Source organism: Sphaerulina musiva, assembly GCF_000320565.1.
Source record: "Sphaerulina musiva SO2202 unplaced genomic scaffold SEPMUscaffold_1, whole genome shotgun sequence".
NCBI classification, from domain to species: domain Eukaryota; kingdom Fungi; phylum Ascomycota; class Dothideomycetes; order Mycosphaerellales; family Mycosphaerellaceae; genus Sphaerulina; species Sphaerulina musiva.
In genome coordinates this window covers 5018481-5036127 of record NW_016017383.1, presented here as the reverse complement: position 1 = coordinate 5036127, position 17647 = coordinate 5018481, and the positions used below count along the sequence as shown (strand labels likewise).

Genomic DNA, 17647 nt, shown 5'->3' with positions numbered 1-17647 from the left:
ACTACTACTACTATTCCCTCCAGAAGCCTTCAACGCCGCCAAAACCACCCTCATGACAAATCCCGGATGCACCAATCCCCTCCATCGAAATTTCGAAATCTGCTGTGACGATAACTTTTCCTGTTGTTCTTCCTCCTCTACTTCTCCTTCACTCCCTGGCGATTGTTCTCCCACAACAGAACAAGAAGGAACGGAATATCGACATAGATAAGAATCCATCGCGTCATCTGCTGAGATGCGAGGTGAGCCGAGGATTGCTAGACTGATCCATTCGAGGAGTTCGGTGGATTGGATGGGGTCTGGAGTTGGATTTGTTGGAGTTGTCGTGGAGGACTTTTTGTTGTTATTGTTGACTTTTTGAGTTGGAGTGGGCCAGATGGGAACGAGAACGTTTGACATTTTGTGAATTTCGGGAGAAATGGTGAAGAGGGTTGGGGCGAAGGGTTGAAGGGGGTTTTCTCCTTCTTCTCTCATCGTGGCAGTTGGAGAAGTGGTGGGGGCGGTAGCGTCACCACCGTTTGATTCCATCTCCTTCTTCCCCCTCACGGTAAAATCCACAAAAAGCCACGTCAAACTCCAATTCAACACATTCTTACACGCCCACACCACTCTTTCCCACCCTTTTGTCCCCTGTACCATTTTCGGCGATCTCAAATCAATCTCAATCGCAAACCGGGATTTCTCATGTTTTTTTCCCTCGCCATGCGTGGATGTGATGCTGCGGATGACTCCTCCTGCGGATAATCCCAATCTCTCATACGTAGGTTTGTCGACTTCCAGCCGTAGAATTCCTTCGCAAATAGAAAAGATGGGGTCGATTCCGCGGCGGCCTTCGGAGAGCATGAGGATGTTGGAAGTGGGGGATTTGAGGTATGCGTGGAAGAAATTTCCGGTGAGGATTTCGAGGAGTTTCATGTGGACTTTGGAGTAGATGAGAGTGCTGGAGTTGTGATTGTTGTTGTTGAGAAAAGATTCTGTAAACGAGGTTGCTGCTGGTTCGGGAAGAAGGAGATCCAAAGTGTGAGAGTATGTTCGACTCAGAATTGTATTGAAAGGTCGCTTCTTGCGTGGAGGCTGGTCGTGGTCGATGTAGTTGGAGAGAGTAGTGTGAGTGACCAGACATCTTGGTTTGGGACCTTCATTTTTCGTGAAGTTGAGCATGCTTGAGCGATTGATCGATGTGCAAAGATTTCGAATCTCTTGGCGGTAAGTCTTGTAGAGCCGTGTCTGACAGTCTCTTGTTCCTTGAATGCGCTCTTCACAACGTTGATACCATCGATGACAAGGACAATAATATAAAGAGATGGAAAGACATGTTTGAAAGGTTCACTCGGCACGGCGCTAGCGGGACGGCGCGGGACGTGGAGTAACGGGCGCTACCAGCTACTTACTGGCAATCCGGCATTGGATTCTCAAGACGTCTATAAGGTATGCGGTAGTAAGAGACTGGAAGACGACGAGAGGGTTATACGAGAGTGTCATTAGAGTCACCTGTGACGGGAGCGACCCTGTTAGGAGGAGACTGGTACACAACAACAGAACTTCTCTCAGCATCTTTTCAACATATTCCACAGTGTCCAGTACCGATCACCACCGAAGATGCTACACTGATCGACGAAGCACAAGCGCCGCCCTCAGATTTCATCGGGGTGCATAGAAGCACTTGGCATGATGGCCCTTCCAAGTATCGAATAAGAATGTGCCGCATGAGAGGGCATGGTCAATCTCGCACTGTGTGATGTTCTATTTTGCACTTGCAGCGCCTACGTCTTCTCGCAAGCAACTAAACTTATACCAAGCACTAAGCTGTACTCATGTCTCCAGCGCCTATTCCAGATACCTACCTGACCATCCCAGCTCCATCATGAACTCCCGTAAATTTCGTAAAAGCTCCCATGGAGCTATACATATGCGCCGTTTGACCAGTCTTACTTTATGCACAAACAACCCAGATACAATCAACGCCTGCCCCGAAATCAGAAAGCTGCCACACCGCAGCATGGGTATATTAATTCAATCAGTCGAATGTGAGCGCTGTTTTTATCCGCGAGGAAACTGTTTACGAAAACCAAAGAAGGGGCTCGAGAATCTATTCGCAGATCTGCTGGTAGCCGTGGTAGTGGCAGCCAGTCCAGCAAACCCGGTCGAGTGTCCGGGTGGAAGGAACATTTCGACAATCGAGACCCGAGCGAAGGAGGATGGAGTTCAGTGAGTAGTGTATTGGCTTGCATGTTCGTGCCTTTTTTTCACGAAGTCCGCACCCCGATGCCTGAACCTGAACCGGAAGAGAATGCCGGAGTATTCGTGTTGGATGGAAACTCCTATGTGAGGGTCAGTACGTACGGCCACTGAAAGTGATGACAGCAATGCACTAGCCACCCGCCATCCAATGATATTGATACTGCAGAGGGACAAAATAGAGCGCATGGCCATGAGGCCGTTAACTTTTGCGGTCGAGGCCACATCATGTTATACGCAATGGGCCGGATGGTGGAAGCATCATGTCAATGACGCTGTATGACAGCCATGGAATTCCTAACTCACCTTTCGCTTTTGGCGTTTGTTGGGATCCCTCCGCCGCCCAGCGTCATCCACGCCATCTGTACTGTAGACATCGTCTTCGAATCCTTCGCCGTACCCTTCGAAACTGCTGTCGCCGTAACCTCTCTTCTTGCCCGTTCTGACCGCACGGGCGCCGTTTCTTGGCGAAGACGGTGCAGAACTGCGGAGGGCGGCAGCTGGCGCAGTCCTCGCAAGGTGAGCACTGGCAGTGGCCTGCTTTGGATCTCTGGACACGCCCGCATTCTTCGCAGCCACCGCGATCTCGTCCAAACCCAGGCTCTTCCTCCACTGCTCGTGTTCCGACTTTGGTAAACGGCCAGTTTGGAACTGTAATGCAGAGTTCAGCTTGCCCAGGAGATCAGTTTCGGCAGCAGCATCACCTAGTCGGAATTCCTGCCAGCGTTGATCCCACATGGTAAGGCCAGGCGCCACCTCGCTACTCCAGAGAGGATCAACGAGTCCTTCCAGCTCACTTTGGTTGGGCACAGCCTTGTTCAGTCCTTCGAGACCAAGATTCTTAACCTTGCTAGCATAGGACTTTCTAAGTTTGATCTTATTTCCTGCAGGATCCAACCTGGCAACTCGTCGTTGGATGTCCGACAATTCGTATAGCGCAAGGAGGTTCTGACTGGGATGTGGCTGTGAAGGTGCGATGGCTACAGAAGTTCACAGCTTTAGCAAGGCACATATCATGTATATGCCAATTGCTGGGGATACTTACGAGTGATGGGGAGTCTGTAGAGCTGCGCCGCTGCGCTTGACGATGTCATCGTGTTCTCTCCGCTGCCTCCTTGTCGCTCGTGGTCGCTCCTTCTGTGCTCGGTGCCCGCTGGTGTACCATCATGTCCGCCTTCACTGTCCTGCCGGTCCAGCATTGCGGAGTCGCCGTCACCGTCCTTGCGCGCTTCACCGTCGTCTTGCGACGCAGGAGTTTGGTGTCCGTTCTCACCACCGGACTCTGCGCCATCACGACCAGCCATCCGAGTTTGAAATCCCGCGGTGCTCGGAGGTGAAGGAAAGTTGCCACCGCTGGCGGGCTGCTGTTGATGCGTTGTTTGTGACTGCGCCGTCCATGACGGGGACATACGGACACTGGGAGGCGGTGTTGAGTAGTTCGGGATAAAGGCCTTTGTCGGCTCTGAGGTCGGACGAGGGCTGGCTGGGGAGTAGGATTCAAGTCGCTGCCGCTTAGGTGAACGTTCGCCGTCGAGTGCGGACATTGACGCAAGCGAGCAGTGTCGAGAGCCGGAGTCCGCGAGCCGTGGTCGTCACTGCTGCTGTTGTTGTCGTCGTTGTAGGAGATGTCCGCGTAAAAATGGCTTGCCAGCGCCCGCGGTTATGCCCGAATTCCGTCTCACACTATCGACCGCGGCGGCGGTTGATCGAGGCGCTCTCAAGGTCCGGCAGTCATCTAGGCGTCCAATGCCGAGGAGCGGGCAGCGTCGGTGTGTGCTGTTGGTGCCAGTGGGAGGCGGTGGTGGTGTTGGAGGAGGTGGTGGAGGTGGTGGTGACGGTGGACAATGTCGTCGTTTGGAGCTGAGGGAGAAGGGCAGGGCAGGGCGGGCGGGCGACGGATGGATGAGCGAGACGGATGGCACGTGCTTCGTGTTGCGCTCCACTCGGTGCCTTACCAGCCTACTTTGACCTATGAGGCTTCTGGCTGCTGTCTTCACGTAAACACTACATTAGGTAATCTGACTACTTGCCTCCATCGGCTACCTAGGTACCTCCTACCATTCGACAGCAGGACCGCATCGGGAGTGCATGCTCCCACAACACCATGACCAGAACCTGAAGCAGCAAACCTGGACATGGCGGATGAGATCGAAGATGACGGGCCTCGTCGGCCTGCTCCGACCGTGTCGCGAACCGGAACCGCCACCACTGCCTTGAACCCATCGCATGCCTCTGCCTCTGCCTCTGGCTCGCGTCAACATCCACTTCCACATCAACATGTAGCACCGGCCCGACAACAACAAGGCATGGACCGACAAAGTGGCGCCTCGTCGACTACCAAAACGGGAGTGCAGCAGCCAAAGCCGCAAGCATTGCCCCGACGAGCCGGCCCAGCCTCCATCATTGTCTCGCCACGACAGAAGGGCAATCCTCTCCTGGAAAAGATCAAGTCGCTGCCCTGGGAATACGGCGATATACCAGCCGATTATGTCCTCGGGGTGACGACGTGTGCCCTCTTCCTGAGCCTGAAGTATCATCGCCTCCATCCCGAGTACATTTACACGCGAATCAAGAACCTGCAGGGCAAGTATGCGCTCCGTATTGTCTTGTGCATGGTGGACATTCAGAATCACGAGGAAAGCTTGAAGGAACTGAGCAAGACGAGTGTCATCAACAATGTCACCATCATTCTCTGCTGGTCTGCTGCCGAAGGTGCACGATACCTGGAGTTATTCAAGACCTACGAACATGCCGCCCCCACTTCAATCAAACAACACCAGTCTACATCATACAGTGATCGCATGGTGGACTTTGTGACTACTCCCAGGTCCATCAATAAGACCGACGCAGTCTCCTTAGTATCTCAATTCGGCACGCTCCGAACTGCGGTGAATGCAAGGCACGAAGAAGTCGCCTCCATCGGAGGCTGGGGTGAGAAGAAGGTACAGCAATGGGTTGGGAGCGTCACTGAACCGTTCAGAGTCCAACGCGCTGCCAAGCGTGGATTGCAGCTAGAGAATATGGTGGCCAGTCAACCAATTTCACTATCGCGAGGTGTTGCACGAGCAGAGCCCGAGTCGACCACGGATACTCCTACTTTCAGTCATGCTGATACTGACCACCAGGCTGATGCGGATCGTCGTCCTCCCATCCGCCTTGCAGAGCCTGGACTCGGAGCAGATCTAGCCGTTGAAGATGAAGCGGTGTTTGCAGAGGCCATGAACGCGGCAATGCTGCCCACGAAGAAGGCATCCGGCCCTGTGCGGGAAGAGCCAGTAGCGGAGCCATCGAGAAAACGAAAACAGGATGAAGAAACTCTCAGCGATGGGGTGATGGCTGCATTAGCTAAGCTGAGAAAGCCCGGCTGAGTCTGTCGCTCTCATCGAAGAGATGCATGCCAATCAAGACTAATCGAAGGCCCCCTTGGCAAGTCCTTTTGCAGAACCGACCACGTTCAAGCAGAAGTGATCATCTTTACCATGGCCAGCATTGATAGAGTCTCTCTCGCGACTAAGCGCGGCACATGTCTCGTTTTGAAGCAGCCCTTTGGCAGGGAGCCTGCATGGCACTAGTCTGCCTCTTTTCCATCTGCTTGAATCTTCTCGAGAAGTGAGGACAGCACACATCGCCATCGTTGGTCACGTTAAACCTCCGCGCGTGCTACCTGCTTGCTCATCCTGCGCCACTCCTGCCGGCTCATGTTGATGGAGAACGTCGCTGCGCAAGCTACGCCACCAGTATGCAAGTGAGACGTCGAAGTGTTCAGGTTTGGCACTTGGAACTTGTTAGCCTTCCTGGCTCAGCTTGCGCGATCCGACTCCATGTTGATGTGTGCAACACCTTACTAAATCACTCTGCAATGGACCTGAGAAGAGTGTCGACGAGTTGAGTATTTCGGATCGCCGATATCATCCGCGTCAGACAATTCTCACACTTGGGTACGGTCAAAGCCGTTTGCATTGCCTCGCGCGAAGTGTGAAAGGAGAAGGGAGAAGGGAAAGCTCAACTTCTCACTATCCATAGTTTGAAGAGTGTTGAGTAACAAATATCATGTGCTCAAACAGACACGCAAAGGCATGCAGCGGTCGGCGGCGGTATGGATAGTTTGCAGAGAACAATTTGGGGGCACACCTTCTCCATCTCCCTCCTCCTCCTTCTTCTTTCCCAAATCCCTTTCAAGCTAGAACGTCCGATCCCTTTTGATAATGTAGGGGAGGATGAGGCCGACATGGTAGTTCTAGTTCTAGTACTACTCTTGCTATCCGTCTTATTCCAACTTTCAGGCCCTTACTACCATCCTCCGTTCATTCATGTTTCTTGTGAAGATTTGTAGCATTTCAATTGTGTGGCTGATACCGCGCCTATATCGCCATATGTGGTGTGTGTGCATCGTTGCAGGCCCTGGTTAAGACTAGTCTTTGCTGGGCTTAGCCTATGCAATAGCTCCACTTTTATTTATCGCGAAAGCTGCTGGGGAAACTTTTCGAGCTGTGGACATCGACCAAAACACCTTCATATGCCACTCTCAGCATGGCGCAAAAGGCAGGACAAAAACGAAAGGTGGTCGAGGTTGCGAGACCAGAGATAAATGACGAAGAGTCGGAATTCGGCAATGTCGCTCTGAATGGTGCATTCGACCACAGCGACAGCGAAGACAACAGCGACGACGAATTCGACAGCGAAGCGGATTTGGATGACGAAGAAGACGAGGAGGAGGAGGATGAAGATGAGGAGGAGGATCTGGATAGCGACGAGATTCCTTCGTCCGAGGACGAAGAGGACGTGCGAGGCCAGATCCGCAACCTGAAAAGCAGCGGCACGCCTGCCACGCCGGAGAAACTGATGGGCACAGACACCGGCAGAGACATACAGAATCTGTCAAAGTCGCCGGATATGTCCATGAAGCCTCTGGAACTGCATGACCGCACCAAGACTTCCAATTACCGCGTGGAGGAGGATGCGAATGGCAACGAACGATACGTTTACCAAGACATCGACCCTGCGTACGACACCGACGACTCCGATGCACCCGTCACTTCGAATACGATTGGCAACATCCCCTTGTCATACTATGACGCATACCCGCACATCGGTTACGATATCAATGGGAAGAAGATTGCCAGACCAGCCAAAGGCCAGGCGCTGGACTCTCTTCTTGAGAGCATTGACTTGCCAGAAGGCTGGACAGGCTTGACAGATCCGACAACGGGCAAGCCATTGCAACTGAGCAGGGACGAGTTGGAGACGCTGAAGAAACTGACACGTAACGAACAACCAGGCGATGGCTATGATCCATATCCAGACTATGTTGAGTGGTTCACAGGCAAAGGTATGGAGGAAGTCATGCCTCTCTCTGCGGCGCCAGAGCCGAAGCGCAGATTTGTTCCATCGATGCATGAGCACAAACGGGTCATGAAGATGGTCAAGGCAATCAAGGAGGGTAGAATTAAGCCATTCCGCGCGCCAGACGAGGAGGAGCGAGAGAGGGAAGAGGCAGAGCTGGACTATGCATCGTATGATGTGTGGGCGAACGAAGCACCAAAACCAGACCACCCCATGGTATGTATTGTTCTCCGCGGTCATTTACATGGCATTTAACTGACCGCTCCTAGAACATGCCTGCCCCGAAGCTACCACCACCTGGCTATGAGGAAAGCTATCACCCACCTCCCGAGTACTTGCCAGACAAGCAAGAACGGGAGCAGTGGGAGAAAACGGATCCTGAGGACCGCGACCGCGACTTCCTGCCCCGAGATCATTCTGCTCTGCGACGTGTGCCTGGTTACGATGAGCTGCTGCACGAGAGAATGAACCGATGTCTGGATCTGTACCTGGCGCCGCGTGTGCGCAGGAGTAAGCTCAACATCGATCCAGAATCGTTGCTGCCCAAGTTGCCAGATCCCGCCGAACTCAAGCCCTTCCCGACTACTTGTCACAAGACATTCAGCGGGCATGAAGGTCAAGTTCGATCAGTCGCTGTGGATCCCAGTGGCACTTACATTGCTTCTGGAGGTGTCGACGGCACGGTGCGGATCTGGACCGTAGAGACTACACGGCAAGTGCGGCGCATCAGACTATCGCAATCCGAATCGGTGAATGTGGTAGCATGGCGGCCAGGACAAGGTGCTTTCATTCTTGGTGCCTGTTGTGGAGACACCGTATACTTCATGACCCCACAGTCCGAAGAAATATCAGAGGAGGTGCAAGAACATGCGCACGAAATCATTGACGCAGGCTTCGGTTACGAAGCAGCTAATATTGCAAAGACTGCTGATGGAGTGCCAAAACCCAAGGCTGCGACATGGGCACGGCCGCCACAAAATCTACAGGATAAGGGTATCCTTCTTACGCTCACACTACGATCGACGCCGAAAACTCTCGTGTGGCACCGAAGAGGCGAGTATTTTGCAACCGTTTGCCCCCAATCGAGCTCGACATCCACATCTGTTGCGATACACACGCTCAGCAAACATCAAACACAACATCCCTTCAAGCGACCAAAGGGTCTGGCACAAACGGTGTGCTTCCATCCCTCTCGTCCCCTCTTTTTCCTCGCTACCCGGCAACGAATCCGGATCTACGACCTACAGGCGCAGAAGCTGGAAAAAGAGCTTCAACCTGGTGCTCGTTGGATCAGCGATATCTCTCTACATCCCATGGGGGACAACCTCCTGGTCTCATCCTACGACAAGCGTCTTCTCTGGCATGATCTCGATCTCGGAAGCACGCCTTACAAGACATTGCGTTACCACACCAAAGCCATCCGCAGTGTCAAGTTTCACAACTCGTATCCTCTATTTGCTGATGCATCGGACGATGGCACACTGCAGGTGCTGCACGGCAAAGTGTTTGGCGATTCCATGGAAAACGCTACTGTGGTGCCATTGAAGATTCTGCGTGGACACAAGATCAAGAGTGATCTGGGTGTGCTCTCTGTGGACTGGCATCCTACTGAAGCGTGGCTCGTGAGTGGTGGCGCTGATGGGACTGTTCGGTTATGGGTGTAGGTTGCAAAAGTAGATAACTTATTGTATAGTTAGCGCCATGTGCATGCGGCCATATCACCTCATTGTAGTCGAGTTCATCGTCCACAGAGATTCTTAGGCTCAATACGTCGTCCTCTCGTGGCTTGACAGAACATGGTCGTTGGTAGCTGATGGATACTGTCCTTATTTTGCGAGTAGATATAGACAAATGTTTCGTGAGATGAAAGTGAATGTTTGTGAACATGCGCAAGGATTACGGCAGTACCCGCCGTGCATATCTCGCTCTACTTCCACTACCTAACTTAGTTCAATCACCCAACGACATCTTGCCCATCAGACACATTTCGCCCATACACCGACTCTCGCCATTTCCATCATTACACAATCCGACTGTCAAGTAGACAGAACCTGTCGTCGGATTTGGGAAACATGGCTCCGGTCAGCGAACAACTCCAGGTGCTCGAACACGCGTCCGGCAACGAGAGAGTGCAAGGCTATGCCGCGATACTGCAGCAAATTGTCACATCGGCCGACAACATGGTGCCGAATCTGGTGGCGTATATCCAAAGCATCACATCGGACCATGTGGGCGTCATCAACTCTCGACCGCTTCTGTCGGCCTTTGTCGAGCAGTTTCGGACTCTCAGCACCGAAGTGAAGTTGGAGGTTGGGTAGGTTGACAACAAGTCTCAGAGTCTATGGGGTAGCAGACTCTCGTGCTCATTTTATATTAATTCACAGGCCCGAAGTCGTTCAGACTCTACAGCCCAAAGTGATCTCGTTCGAGCAGCAAGACACCGACGTCAAACTCCTTCTCGCAGATGCCTACGAAGCCGATGATGACTTTACCAACTCCGCCAAGACGCTGCAAACCATCTCCCTCGAATCATCACAGCGCAGTGTCAGCGACGACGAGAAAGCCAAGATCTGGATGCGCATCTGTCGGTGCTACCTCGAAGATGATGACCCCACCGACGCCACATCCTATCTCAACAAGATCAAGCAAATCTTCCACAATGTCACCGACCAGGCGACGCGCCTCCAATTCCAGCTGTCCCAGGCACGCATATCAGACTCTCATCGACACTTCCTTGATGCATCGCAAGCCTACTACTCGCTCTCCAACGAAACCGTCATCGACGAGGAAGAACGTCTGCAAGCTCTTTCCGCCGCCATCACATGCGCTGTACTCGCGCCCGCAGGACCGCAACGTGGCAAGCAACTTGCCAAAATCTACAAAGATGAGCGAGCATCCGACGTGCCCGAATTCGGCATTCTCGAGAAGATTTTCCTAGACAGATTACTCTCTCCCTCAGAAGTCGGCGCGTTTGCTGCCAATTTGAAAGAACACCAACTGGCCAAGACTTCGGATGGCAGCACTGTGCTCGACAAAGCCGTGCTCGAACATAACCTCCTCGCGGTATCGCGCATCTACGCCAACATCACATGCGACAATCTCGGCAAGCTTCTCGGCGTGGATTCTGACCGTGCGGAGGCTTATGCGTCGGGTATGATTGAGAGCAGTCGTCTCTCGGGCTCGATTGATCAGATTGCCGGCGTCATTCATTTCAACAGCAAAGAACCTTCCAATTCCAAGAGTGATTTGCGGCTGTGGGATAAGAATGTGCAAGGATTGGCGGAATCGGTCGAGACGTTGACGACTATGCTTCAGAGAGAGGAGCCGGTGTGGTACGAGCAACAGATTACAGCTTGAGAGAGTAGGGAGAATGAATAAAAAGGCCGCTGAGTTGGTGTGAACCTCGAGTACTTACTTGATTTCGCTATATCAAGTCCCGCTTCTGAGGATTCCACTACAGTTTCAAAAGAAGCATCTCGCTCGTACATCGCAGCGAAAACCAAAAGGAGAAAAAGGAATTAGACTTCCATTATCCAAAACATGTTTGTTAGTGTAGACGAGCAATCCCCAGCAGAAGCAGCAGCAGCAGCAGGAACGAATGAATAACAGTACCTTGACTCAAGACTGCTTGGTTTCCTTTTGGGGATTGTAGAGAGAGATGGATGGATAGTGAGATGGGGTTATAATTCTTACGTACCTATGCGTACGTACGTTACGGACATATGCAGAGACTGTGATTACAAGGAAAGATGGTCTGGTATTATCACTAGCTCACATGAAAATCACAGAAGAGTATCTCTCTATTTTCCACATCCATAAGATTTTTTTTCTCTCTTCAGTTTTGTACATATATATAGCTGGGAAAAACAGATTCCTCTCACTCTTTCATCTTTCATCTTTCATCATCTTCTCCGCTCAAAATAATTTCTCACAGCTCGTACATAACTCGGACCAGTTCGACAACAACCCCCGATTAATCTCGCACCATGTACACTCCATTCCTCAAGTTCAGTCGACAAATTCTTGAGGGCAGCATCGCGCTCTTCTTCTTCTTCTTCTTTTTCCGTATGCACAGCGTGAGTGTGGTGGTGATGAAGAATATCTTCCGCACGAGTGCCATGCCAAGTCTTGCTCACGGCGTCCCAAGTCTCGCCCGAGTTGGGATATGCGATCAAAGGCAGTGTGGTGAGTGGGTGAATTTTGCTGAGAGTCGCAGTGACGGAGACTGCGGGGACGCAGTTGATTCCAAAGGCTAGAATTTGGGTTTCGTGCTCCTGGACAGTTTTGAGAACTTCTTGCCAGGTTGTTCCGTCGGCGAGATGTTCGGTGTCTTGGAGGGTGCAGCTGAGCCATGCAGTGGCTGTGGGGAATTCTGTGGCGAGTAACTTCAGTAGGGCCTGGATCTCGTTCATGTTGGGGATTGTCTCGAGTGCAAGGAGATCGACGCCGGCATCGATGAGTGCTGCGATTCGGGGTCGGTGGAAGTCCATGAATTGCTCCATGGTCAATTGGTATTGTCCCGTATACTCCGATCCGTCCGACAAGTAGGCACCATATGGTCCCACGCTGCCTGCAACGAGCAATGGCCGATTGCGGCCCACAACAGTGCTATAGGCCTTGGTACGAGCTTGCTGTGCGACTTCGACGCTGCGTTGGATGAGCTGTTTCCCATCGGCTTCGCTGATATCGAGATGTTTGGTGAGGCCGGCGGTAGCAGCTTGATAGCTGGCGGTAATGGCAATATATGCTCCCGCCGCGAAGTAGTCGTAGTGGACATTTTCGATGCTTGTGGGATCCTCCTGGAGCAGTTTGGCCGACCATAATGGATGGTTCAAGTCATGGCCACGAGCTTCTAGTTCGGTAGCCAAGGCGCCATCGATGATGAAAGTGTCCACGGCCTCGAGGAGTGAGTCGAAGCTGTCTTTGCTGAGCATGGTATGATGAGAGTGGTGGAGCTGGAGAGGTTGATGCTATGGTATAAGAAAGGATATCAGGTGATCAAGAGAAAGACGATTGAAAGGCGAGGGGTTCGTAGACGGTGGGTGGAATATGGCAATGTTGTAAAAAGTGCGTTATAGTGAGCAAATCAGACATTTTCGGGGCGAAAGGCGGGACCGGGCGAGAGCGGGCTTCTCTTTGGTCTTGGGGAGAACATCTGAACATGGATTATCGAGATTATTGAGCATTATCAGCGATTCTGCAAAGATTATTGAGGATCATCGAAGAAATAATTGAGGGATTATTGAATATTCAGAGGTGACGTCGAAAGAAGCAGTTTGGGTGATAAGGTATGTACACGCAGAAAGAGGAGAAAGAGAGAGAGGAGTGTCTAAAAGAAGGGTAAGAAGCAAGCGGGACTTCACCTCATCCCAAGCTTGGAGCTATTCACATGCGATAAACAACAACAACACCACCACCACCTCCTCCTCCTCTACCTCCTCCTCCTCCTCTACCACCACCACTACCACCACCACCCCCGAACATGTCCATCTTCTCCTTCTCCACTCCGCTCGACATCGACATCGTCCTCGACAGCACCGACGACCGCCCCACCGTCGACGTCAAACTCGACAAGTCCCGCCGCGAGAAATGCCCTCTCTACCTCGACGGCGAGACCGTCAAGGGCGCCGTGACCATCCGACCCAAAGACGGCAAACGTCTCGAACACACAGGCATCAAAGTGCAATTCGTCGGCACCATTGAAATGTTCTTCGACCGCGGCACCCACCACGAATTCCTCTCCCTCCAAACCGAACTCGCCGCGCCCGGCGAACTCCAACACCCCGTCACCCTCCCCTTTTCCTTTAAAAACGTCGAAAAACCATACGAATCCTACCACGGCATCAACGTCAAACTGCGCTATTTCTTGCGCGTCACCGTCAGTCGCCGCATGGCCGATGTCGTACGCGAGAAGGATTTGTGGGTATATTCGTACCGCCAACCACCAGAAACCAACAGCGTGATCAAAATGGATGTTGGGATTGAAGATTGTCTACACATTGAATTCGAATACTCCAAATCGAAATATCATCTCAAAGATGTCATTGTCGGTCGCATCTATTTCTTGCTCGTACGCCTCAAAATTCGCCATATGGAACTCTCCATCATTCGACGCGAAACTACGGGTGTGCCGCCGAATCAGTACAATGAGTCGGAGACGTTGGTGCGCTTTGAAATCATGGATGGGAGTCCCAGTCGCGGGGAGACGATTCCCATTCGATTGTTTTTGGGAGGTTTTGATTTGACGCCGACGTTTCGCGATGTGAATAAGAAATATAGTACGAGGTACTATTTGAGCTTGGTCTTGATTGATGAGGATGCGAGGAGGTATTTCAAGCAGAGTGAAATTGTCCTGTATCGCCAGGCGCCTGAGAATAGTGAGTTGGCGCAGAGACAGGCCAAGGAGATACAGGCGAGTTAGGAGGATGGATGGATGGTAGACGAGTACTCTCGACCTGGTCGTCGTTGTTGTTGTTCTTTCCTTTTCTCCTTTTTGCTTCTCCTTCTCCTCCTCATTCGAATGAAGAAGAGGATTCGCACAACAGCTGCGACCATGAAAAGCATCATGAACCGGTGGTGTATAGAACGAGTGTGTGAACTACTAGGCAGCGAGGCGTCAAGGCGTCATTATTTGGATATATTTCTCATGTATGAAAATCACCAAAGTCTGTCTGTTCTCAGACACATATCAAACACCGCAAAAAATGAGATAGAGATGGATATGGGTAAGGTCAGGTCAGGTCAAGTCAGGTAAGGTAAGGTAAATATGGATATTGGAGAGACCCCAAAGATCCCCATTGAATCCGAAAAATAAAATAAACTAAAATCGCTTGAACGTATTCCAGAGATGAGATAAGAGAGAGAGAGAGAGAGAAGCTTGCAAGACTCTCACAGACAGACAGGCAGCAAGACAGGTGGCCAGGAGACAGATGGACAGACAGACAGATAGAAAAGAGGCAAAAGCGAAAAACTTTCTTCTGGCTCTTCTTTTTCTGCAGTTGCCCAGTCCAGTCCAGTCCAATAAATAGCACACAAAACTTCGACTTCCTTGTTCGAAGCCTTCTCGGCCACAACGATGCTATTGTTGTCGTTGTTGTTGTTGCTGCTGCTGCGCTGCTCCCTCGCCTTCTGTCCCCTGTTGCTGCTGCTGCTGCTTCTGCTCTTCTTCTTCTTGTTGTCGCGCTTCTTCTGCCGCCTGCTGCTCTTTGGCCGCTCTCTCCGCCTTCTCCTGTTCCTTCTTCTCCCGATCCTGTTTCGCTTTTCCCGTCCATGCATCCGAAATGCCGTCTTTGAACTTTTCCCACGGATTCCTGTTCAAATGGTTGCTCAACTGCCGGAAATTGTAAATTTCGCCCCAACAATCGCGGCCCCATTCGCAGCCCGCCATGTTTACGAGAAAGTCCCGTTCTTCCTCTTGGTAATGAATCCCCTGGATCCCGCACTCTTTCATGTCCTCTCCAATCTGGAGCGCCTTGCACCCACCAGAGGGCAGACCACGATCGTCGCCACAGGCTCCGTTGGGGAACGCGTTGATCTTCCGTTGGGGCGCAAACGCGACGTGTGGACGTATCCATGGTTGGTTGGTGTAAATGTACTCCAATGCATCTTGCTCCTTGTGCTCCCACTCCATATGCCTCTGCTCGTAAAAGACTGGATCCCACCAGATGTCAAGCACATAGTCGGTCCACGCACTTCGCCGCACGAAGAATGATCCCAAGTTGAAGCCTCCGCAGTCTTGAGGCACAATGAGGTTGATGCTCTCGGCCTTGCCATCTCCCACTGCCGACAATGATTCGTCGTCCAGATAATTGATGTATTGCGGGGCGTCGGCCTTGTCAGACGTGCCATTGGGCGGATGTTGGATCTTCAACGGGTTGTAGATGTTGATGTCGCGGTACGTCGTCTTGCCCAGTTCGTTGAAAATGTGTCGTTGGAGCGAGTATTCGGGCTCCATGATGAAGGTATTGAGATCGAGCCACCAAAACCTGTCAACAGTCTGTCAGTACTTGATTGTTCGATGGTTCTGCCTTTTTGTTCACCACACTCACCACTCAGCTTGGGGATACTTCTTCATGGTATTGCGGATAATGTCCACCTTTTCCCAGCTCTCTCGCCATTCGTGTGCATAGCGCTTCTTCGTGCTCATGTCCACAATGTGAAGATCGTACCCCCATTTCGCAGCATACTTTTTCTTGTTCTTCACGCTATCCCTCTCAATCGCCCACTCTCTCGCGCCTTTCCACTCCATCACACCTCCGCCTTGATTCGCACCCAATATGATGACGAACTTGGATCCACCTCCCAGCCATGATGTTCTCCTGTACCACGATTTGACAGCTGCCACACGTGTTAGCCTGTCCGCTTCCTTTCTTCACCGGCGGAATCATGTTACTCACGAGACCAGAATAAGAACAGCAACGCTAATACCGTCACCAAGAAGCCAATAAGTTTCCGCCTCCTCGACACCAGCAGCAACAACCTCCGAGGCAGCTCTGCCAGCATCGGCCGAGCTCCCGGTCTCCCTCTTTCACGCCGTCCTTTTTCCGCTATCCGCTCTTCCTGTCCACCATGTGCAAAAGGCAGGCTCATGCTCAATTTGCGCCCAAATCTCCCAAAGAAGCCCTTATTTGTGCTCTGGTAACTGGGATAGCCATTCACCCTCGCCGACCGTTCTTTTGCACTGGCCCAGGAGACATTGCCATTGATGCCAATCGCCGGACTGACTCCTCGTGACCGCCCGTCCGCTTCTAGCGGAGGAGTGCTCAGCCCTGGACTCGCCCAGCCTCCTTCCCGGCGCGGAGATGGACTGCGATCGAGCGACATTGGGAAGCGGGCGACGTCCTCCTCGAGAAAGTACGAGGGCTGCTGCGAGGGTGCAGACCCGCCAGCAGCAGCAGCAGCGGGATCCTGGAAGACCAAGCCTACTCCGGGGGCATGGAGAGCGGTGCGGGAGGTGCGTCGGCGGTGATTCGAGGAGTCGATCTTGGAGGTGGCTTCTGCGCCCGAGGCCGTCTCGGTGTTGTGGTAGGCCACTTTTGCGTTTTCTGCTGGGGAAATTCGCTTAGTAGGTGGAGGGTGGAGGCCGACAGGCAGACAGGCAGGCAGTCAGGCCAGCTAGTCCCTCTCCAGAGCGACGGGAGGGTCCTGTCGTGCGTGCGGCGCCGTGCGGTGGTGCGAACTGCGAAGGAAGGCTGGTGCAGGGCAGGGTGGATGCGTGCAAGATTATGCGAGCAAGGAGCAAGGTAGAAATCTATTGGACTAGATGCGGCTATCGGAGGTGCCTGCTGGGTGGTCACCGTGGTCTGTCTGGCGGCTCTGGCTTAGTCGCGGGCCTAGTTAGTAGAGGCTTGTCGCACTCTTGTCTCTCTGCCTTTGCTTTTTCTTGTTGTGCTATCTTTTCCGCCGCCGTCTTTCTCCACCGACCGACTGCCACTGATCGCCTGTTGCCCAAATTGATCCCGAGTGTGCCAATCGTCCGTGGAGGTGGGACAGTCGTGCGTCGCACAGGAGAGTGCGAGGTGGTGGTGATGGTGATGTGGGTGGTGGTAGAATGGTAGTAGTAGTCGTGGTGATGGTGGTGGTGGTGGCGGTGGTGATGGTCGAGGGTGCGGACGGGACTGCAGAGGACAGCAGCAAATCGCAATTTCTGTTATCTGTGTGCCGATACAGGTATATCGTCCGTCACTACTTGTCCTCTTCCCCTTCGTACCTATCTCCCCACTCCGACCGTACAGTATACCCTATACACTCTCTGCACGCACGGAGCGCCTCTCTGTCACTTGTCAAACAAGCACGTGTCGCCGTCTCCAGGAATAATGCCGGTCGCAGCGTGTGGCACGTCTCACGGCAAAGCCAGGAGCTTTTCCCTTGGTGCTCTCAATGCAATCTAGATGAGATCGGAACGTCTAGCTGTCCTTTGTTTGTGATTGTTTGATTATTATCATTAATCCCGCTGATATACCGGAGTCTAGTCGACCACTACTGTACTGCGGTATCAGGAATAATAAGGTACACCGTAAGAGAAGAAGTGCCGAGTGTGATGATGATACAGATAGAAGGAATCGAA

General features: G+C 52.3%; 8 protein-coding genes across 8 annotated transcripts; 4 read left to right on the top strand and 4 right to left on the bottom strand.

The window, feature by feature from the left end:
- Positions 1 to 95: 95 nt before the first annotated feature.
- Positions 96 to 847, bottom strand: SEPMUDRAFT_146888 (uncharacterized protein; the record flags this gene model as incomplete). Its single annotated transcript, XM_016903939.1, has 1 exon — positions 96 to 847. A coding segment is annotated over exon 1 (747 nt), but the record flags the coding sequence as incomplete, so codon positions are not given.
- Positions 848 to 1728: 881 nt separating this feature from the next.
- SEPMUDRAFT_146886 (Rox3-domain-containing protein) lies at positions 1729 to 4080 on the bottom strand. The gene is made up of 3 exons (XM_016903938.1): positions 3284 to 4080; positions 2545 to 3218; positions 1729 to 2321 (listed from the first exon to the last, which is right to left on the bottom strand). The coding sequence occupies exons 1-3, from the start codon at positions 3780 to 3782 to the stop codon at positions 2247 to 2249; spliced, it is 1248 nt and encodes a 415-aa protein (XP_016766127.1). The 5' UTR covers positions 3783 to 4080; the 3' UTR covers positions 1729 to 2246.
- Positions 4081 to 4315: 235 nt separating this feature from the next.
- On the top strand, positions 4316 to 6418 carry SEPMUDRAFT_146885 (uncharacterized protein). Its single transcript, XM_016903937.1, has one exon. The coding sequence runs from the start codon at positions 4374 to 4376 to the stop codon at positions 5604 to 5606; it is 1233 nt and encodes a 410-aa protein (XP_016766126.1). The 5' UTR covers positions 4316 to 4373; the 3' UTR covers positions 5607 to 6418.
- Positions 6419 to 7080: 662 nt separating this feature from the next.
- On the top strand, positions 7081 to 9245 carry SEPMUDRAFT_34155 (BOP1NT-domain-containing protein; the record flags this gene model as incomplete). Its single annotated transcript, XM_016908563.1, has 2 exons — positions 7081 to 7797; positions 7851 to 9245. The coding sequence occupies 2 exons, from the start codon at positions 7081 to 7083 to the stop codon at positions 9243 to 9245; spliced, it is 2112 nt and encodes a 703-aa protein (XP_016766125.1).
- A 319-nt stretch (positions 9246 to 9564) lies between these two features.
- SEPMUDRAFT_146883 (COP9 signalosome complex subunit 4) lies at positions 9565 to 11301 on the top strand. The gene is made up of 2 exons (XM_016903936.1): positions 9565 to 9895; positions 9966 to 11301. Exons 1-2 carry the CDS (start codon positions 9654 to 9656, stop codon positions 10936 to 10938), a joined length of 1215 nt encoding a protein of 404 aa, XP_016766124.1. The 5' UTR covers positions 9565 to 9653; the 3' UTR covers positions 10939 to 11301.
- Positions 11302 to 11335: 34 nt separating this feature from the next.
- Positions 11336 to 12593, bottom strand: SEPMUDRAFT_146882 (homocysteine methyltransferase). Its single transcript, XM_016903935.1, has one exon. It carries the CDS (start codon positions 12513 to 12515, stop codon positions 11484 to 11486), a length of 1032 nt encoding a protein of 343 aa, XP_016766123.1. The 5' UTR covers positions 12516 to 12593; the 3' UTR covers positions 11336 to 11483.
- Positions 12594 to 12996: 403 nt separating this feature from the next.
- On the top strand, positions 12997 to 14242 carry SEPMUDRAFT_146881 (vacuolar protein sorting-associated protein 26). Its single transcript, XM_016903934.1, has one exon. It carries the CDS (start codon positions 13064 to 13066, stop codon positions 14000 to 14002), a length of 939 nt encoding a protein of 312 aa, XP_016766122.1. The 5' UTR covers positions 12997 to 13063; the 3' UTR covers positions 14003 to 14242.
- A 93-nt stretch (positions 14243 to 14335) lies between these two features.
- On the bottom strand, positions 14336 to 17624 carry SEPMUDRAFT_146880 (glycosyltransferase family 34 protein). The gene is made up of 3 exons (XM_016903933.1): positions 15978 to 17624; positions 15630 to 15918; positions 14336 to 15566 (listed from the first exon to the last, which is right to left on the bottom strand). The coding sequence occupies exons 1-3, from the start codon at positions 16402 to 16404 to the stop codon at positions 14660 to 14662; spliced, it is 1623 nt and encodes a 540-aa protein (XP_016766121.1). The 5' UTR covers positions 16405 to 17624; the 3' UTR covers positions 14336 to 14659.
- Positions 17625 to 17647: the final 23 nt, after the last annotated feature.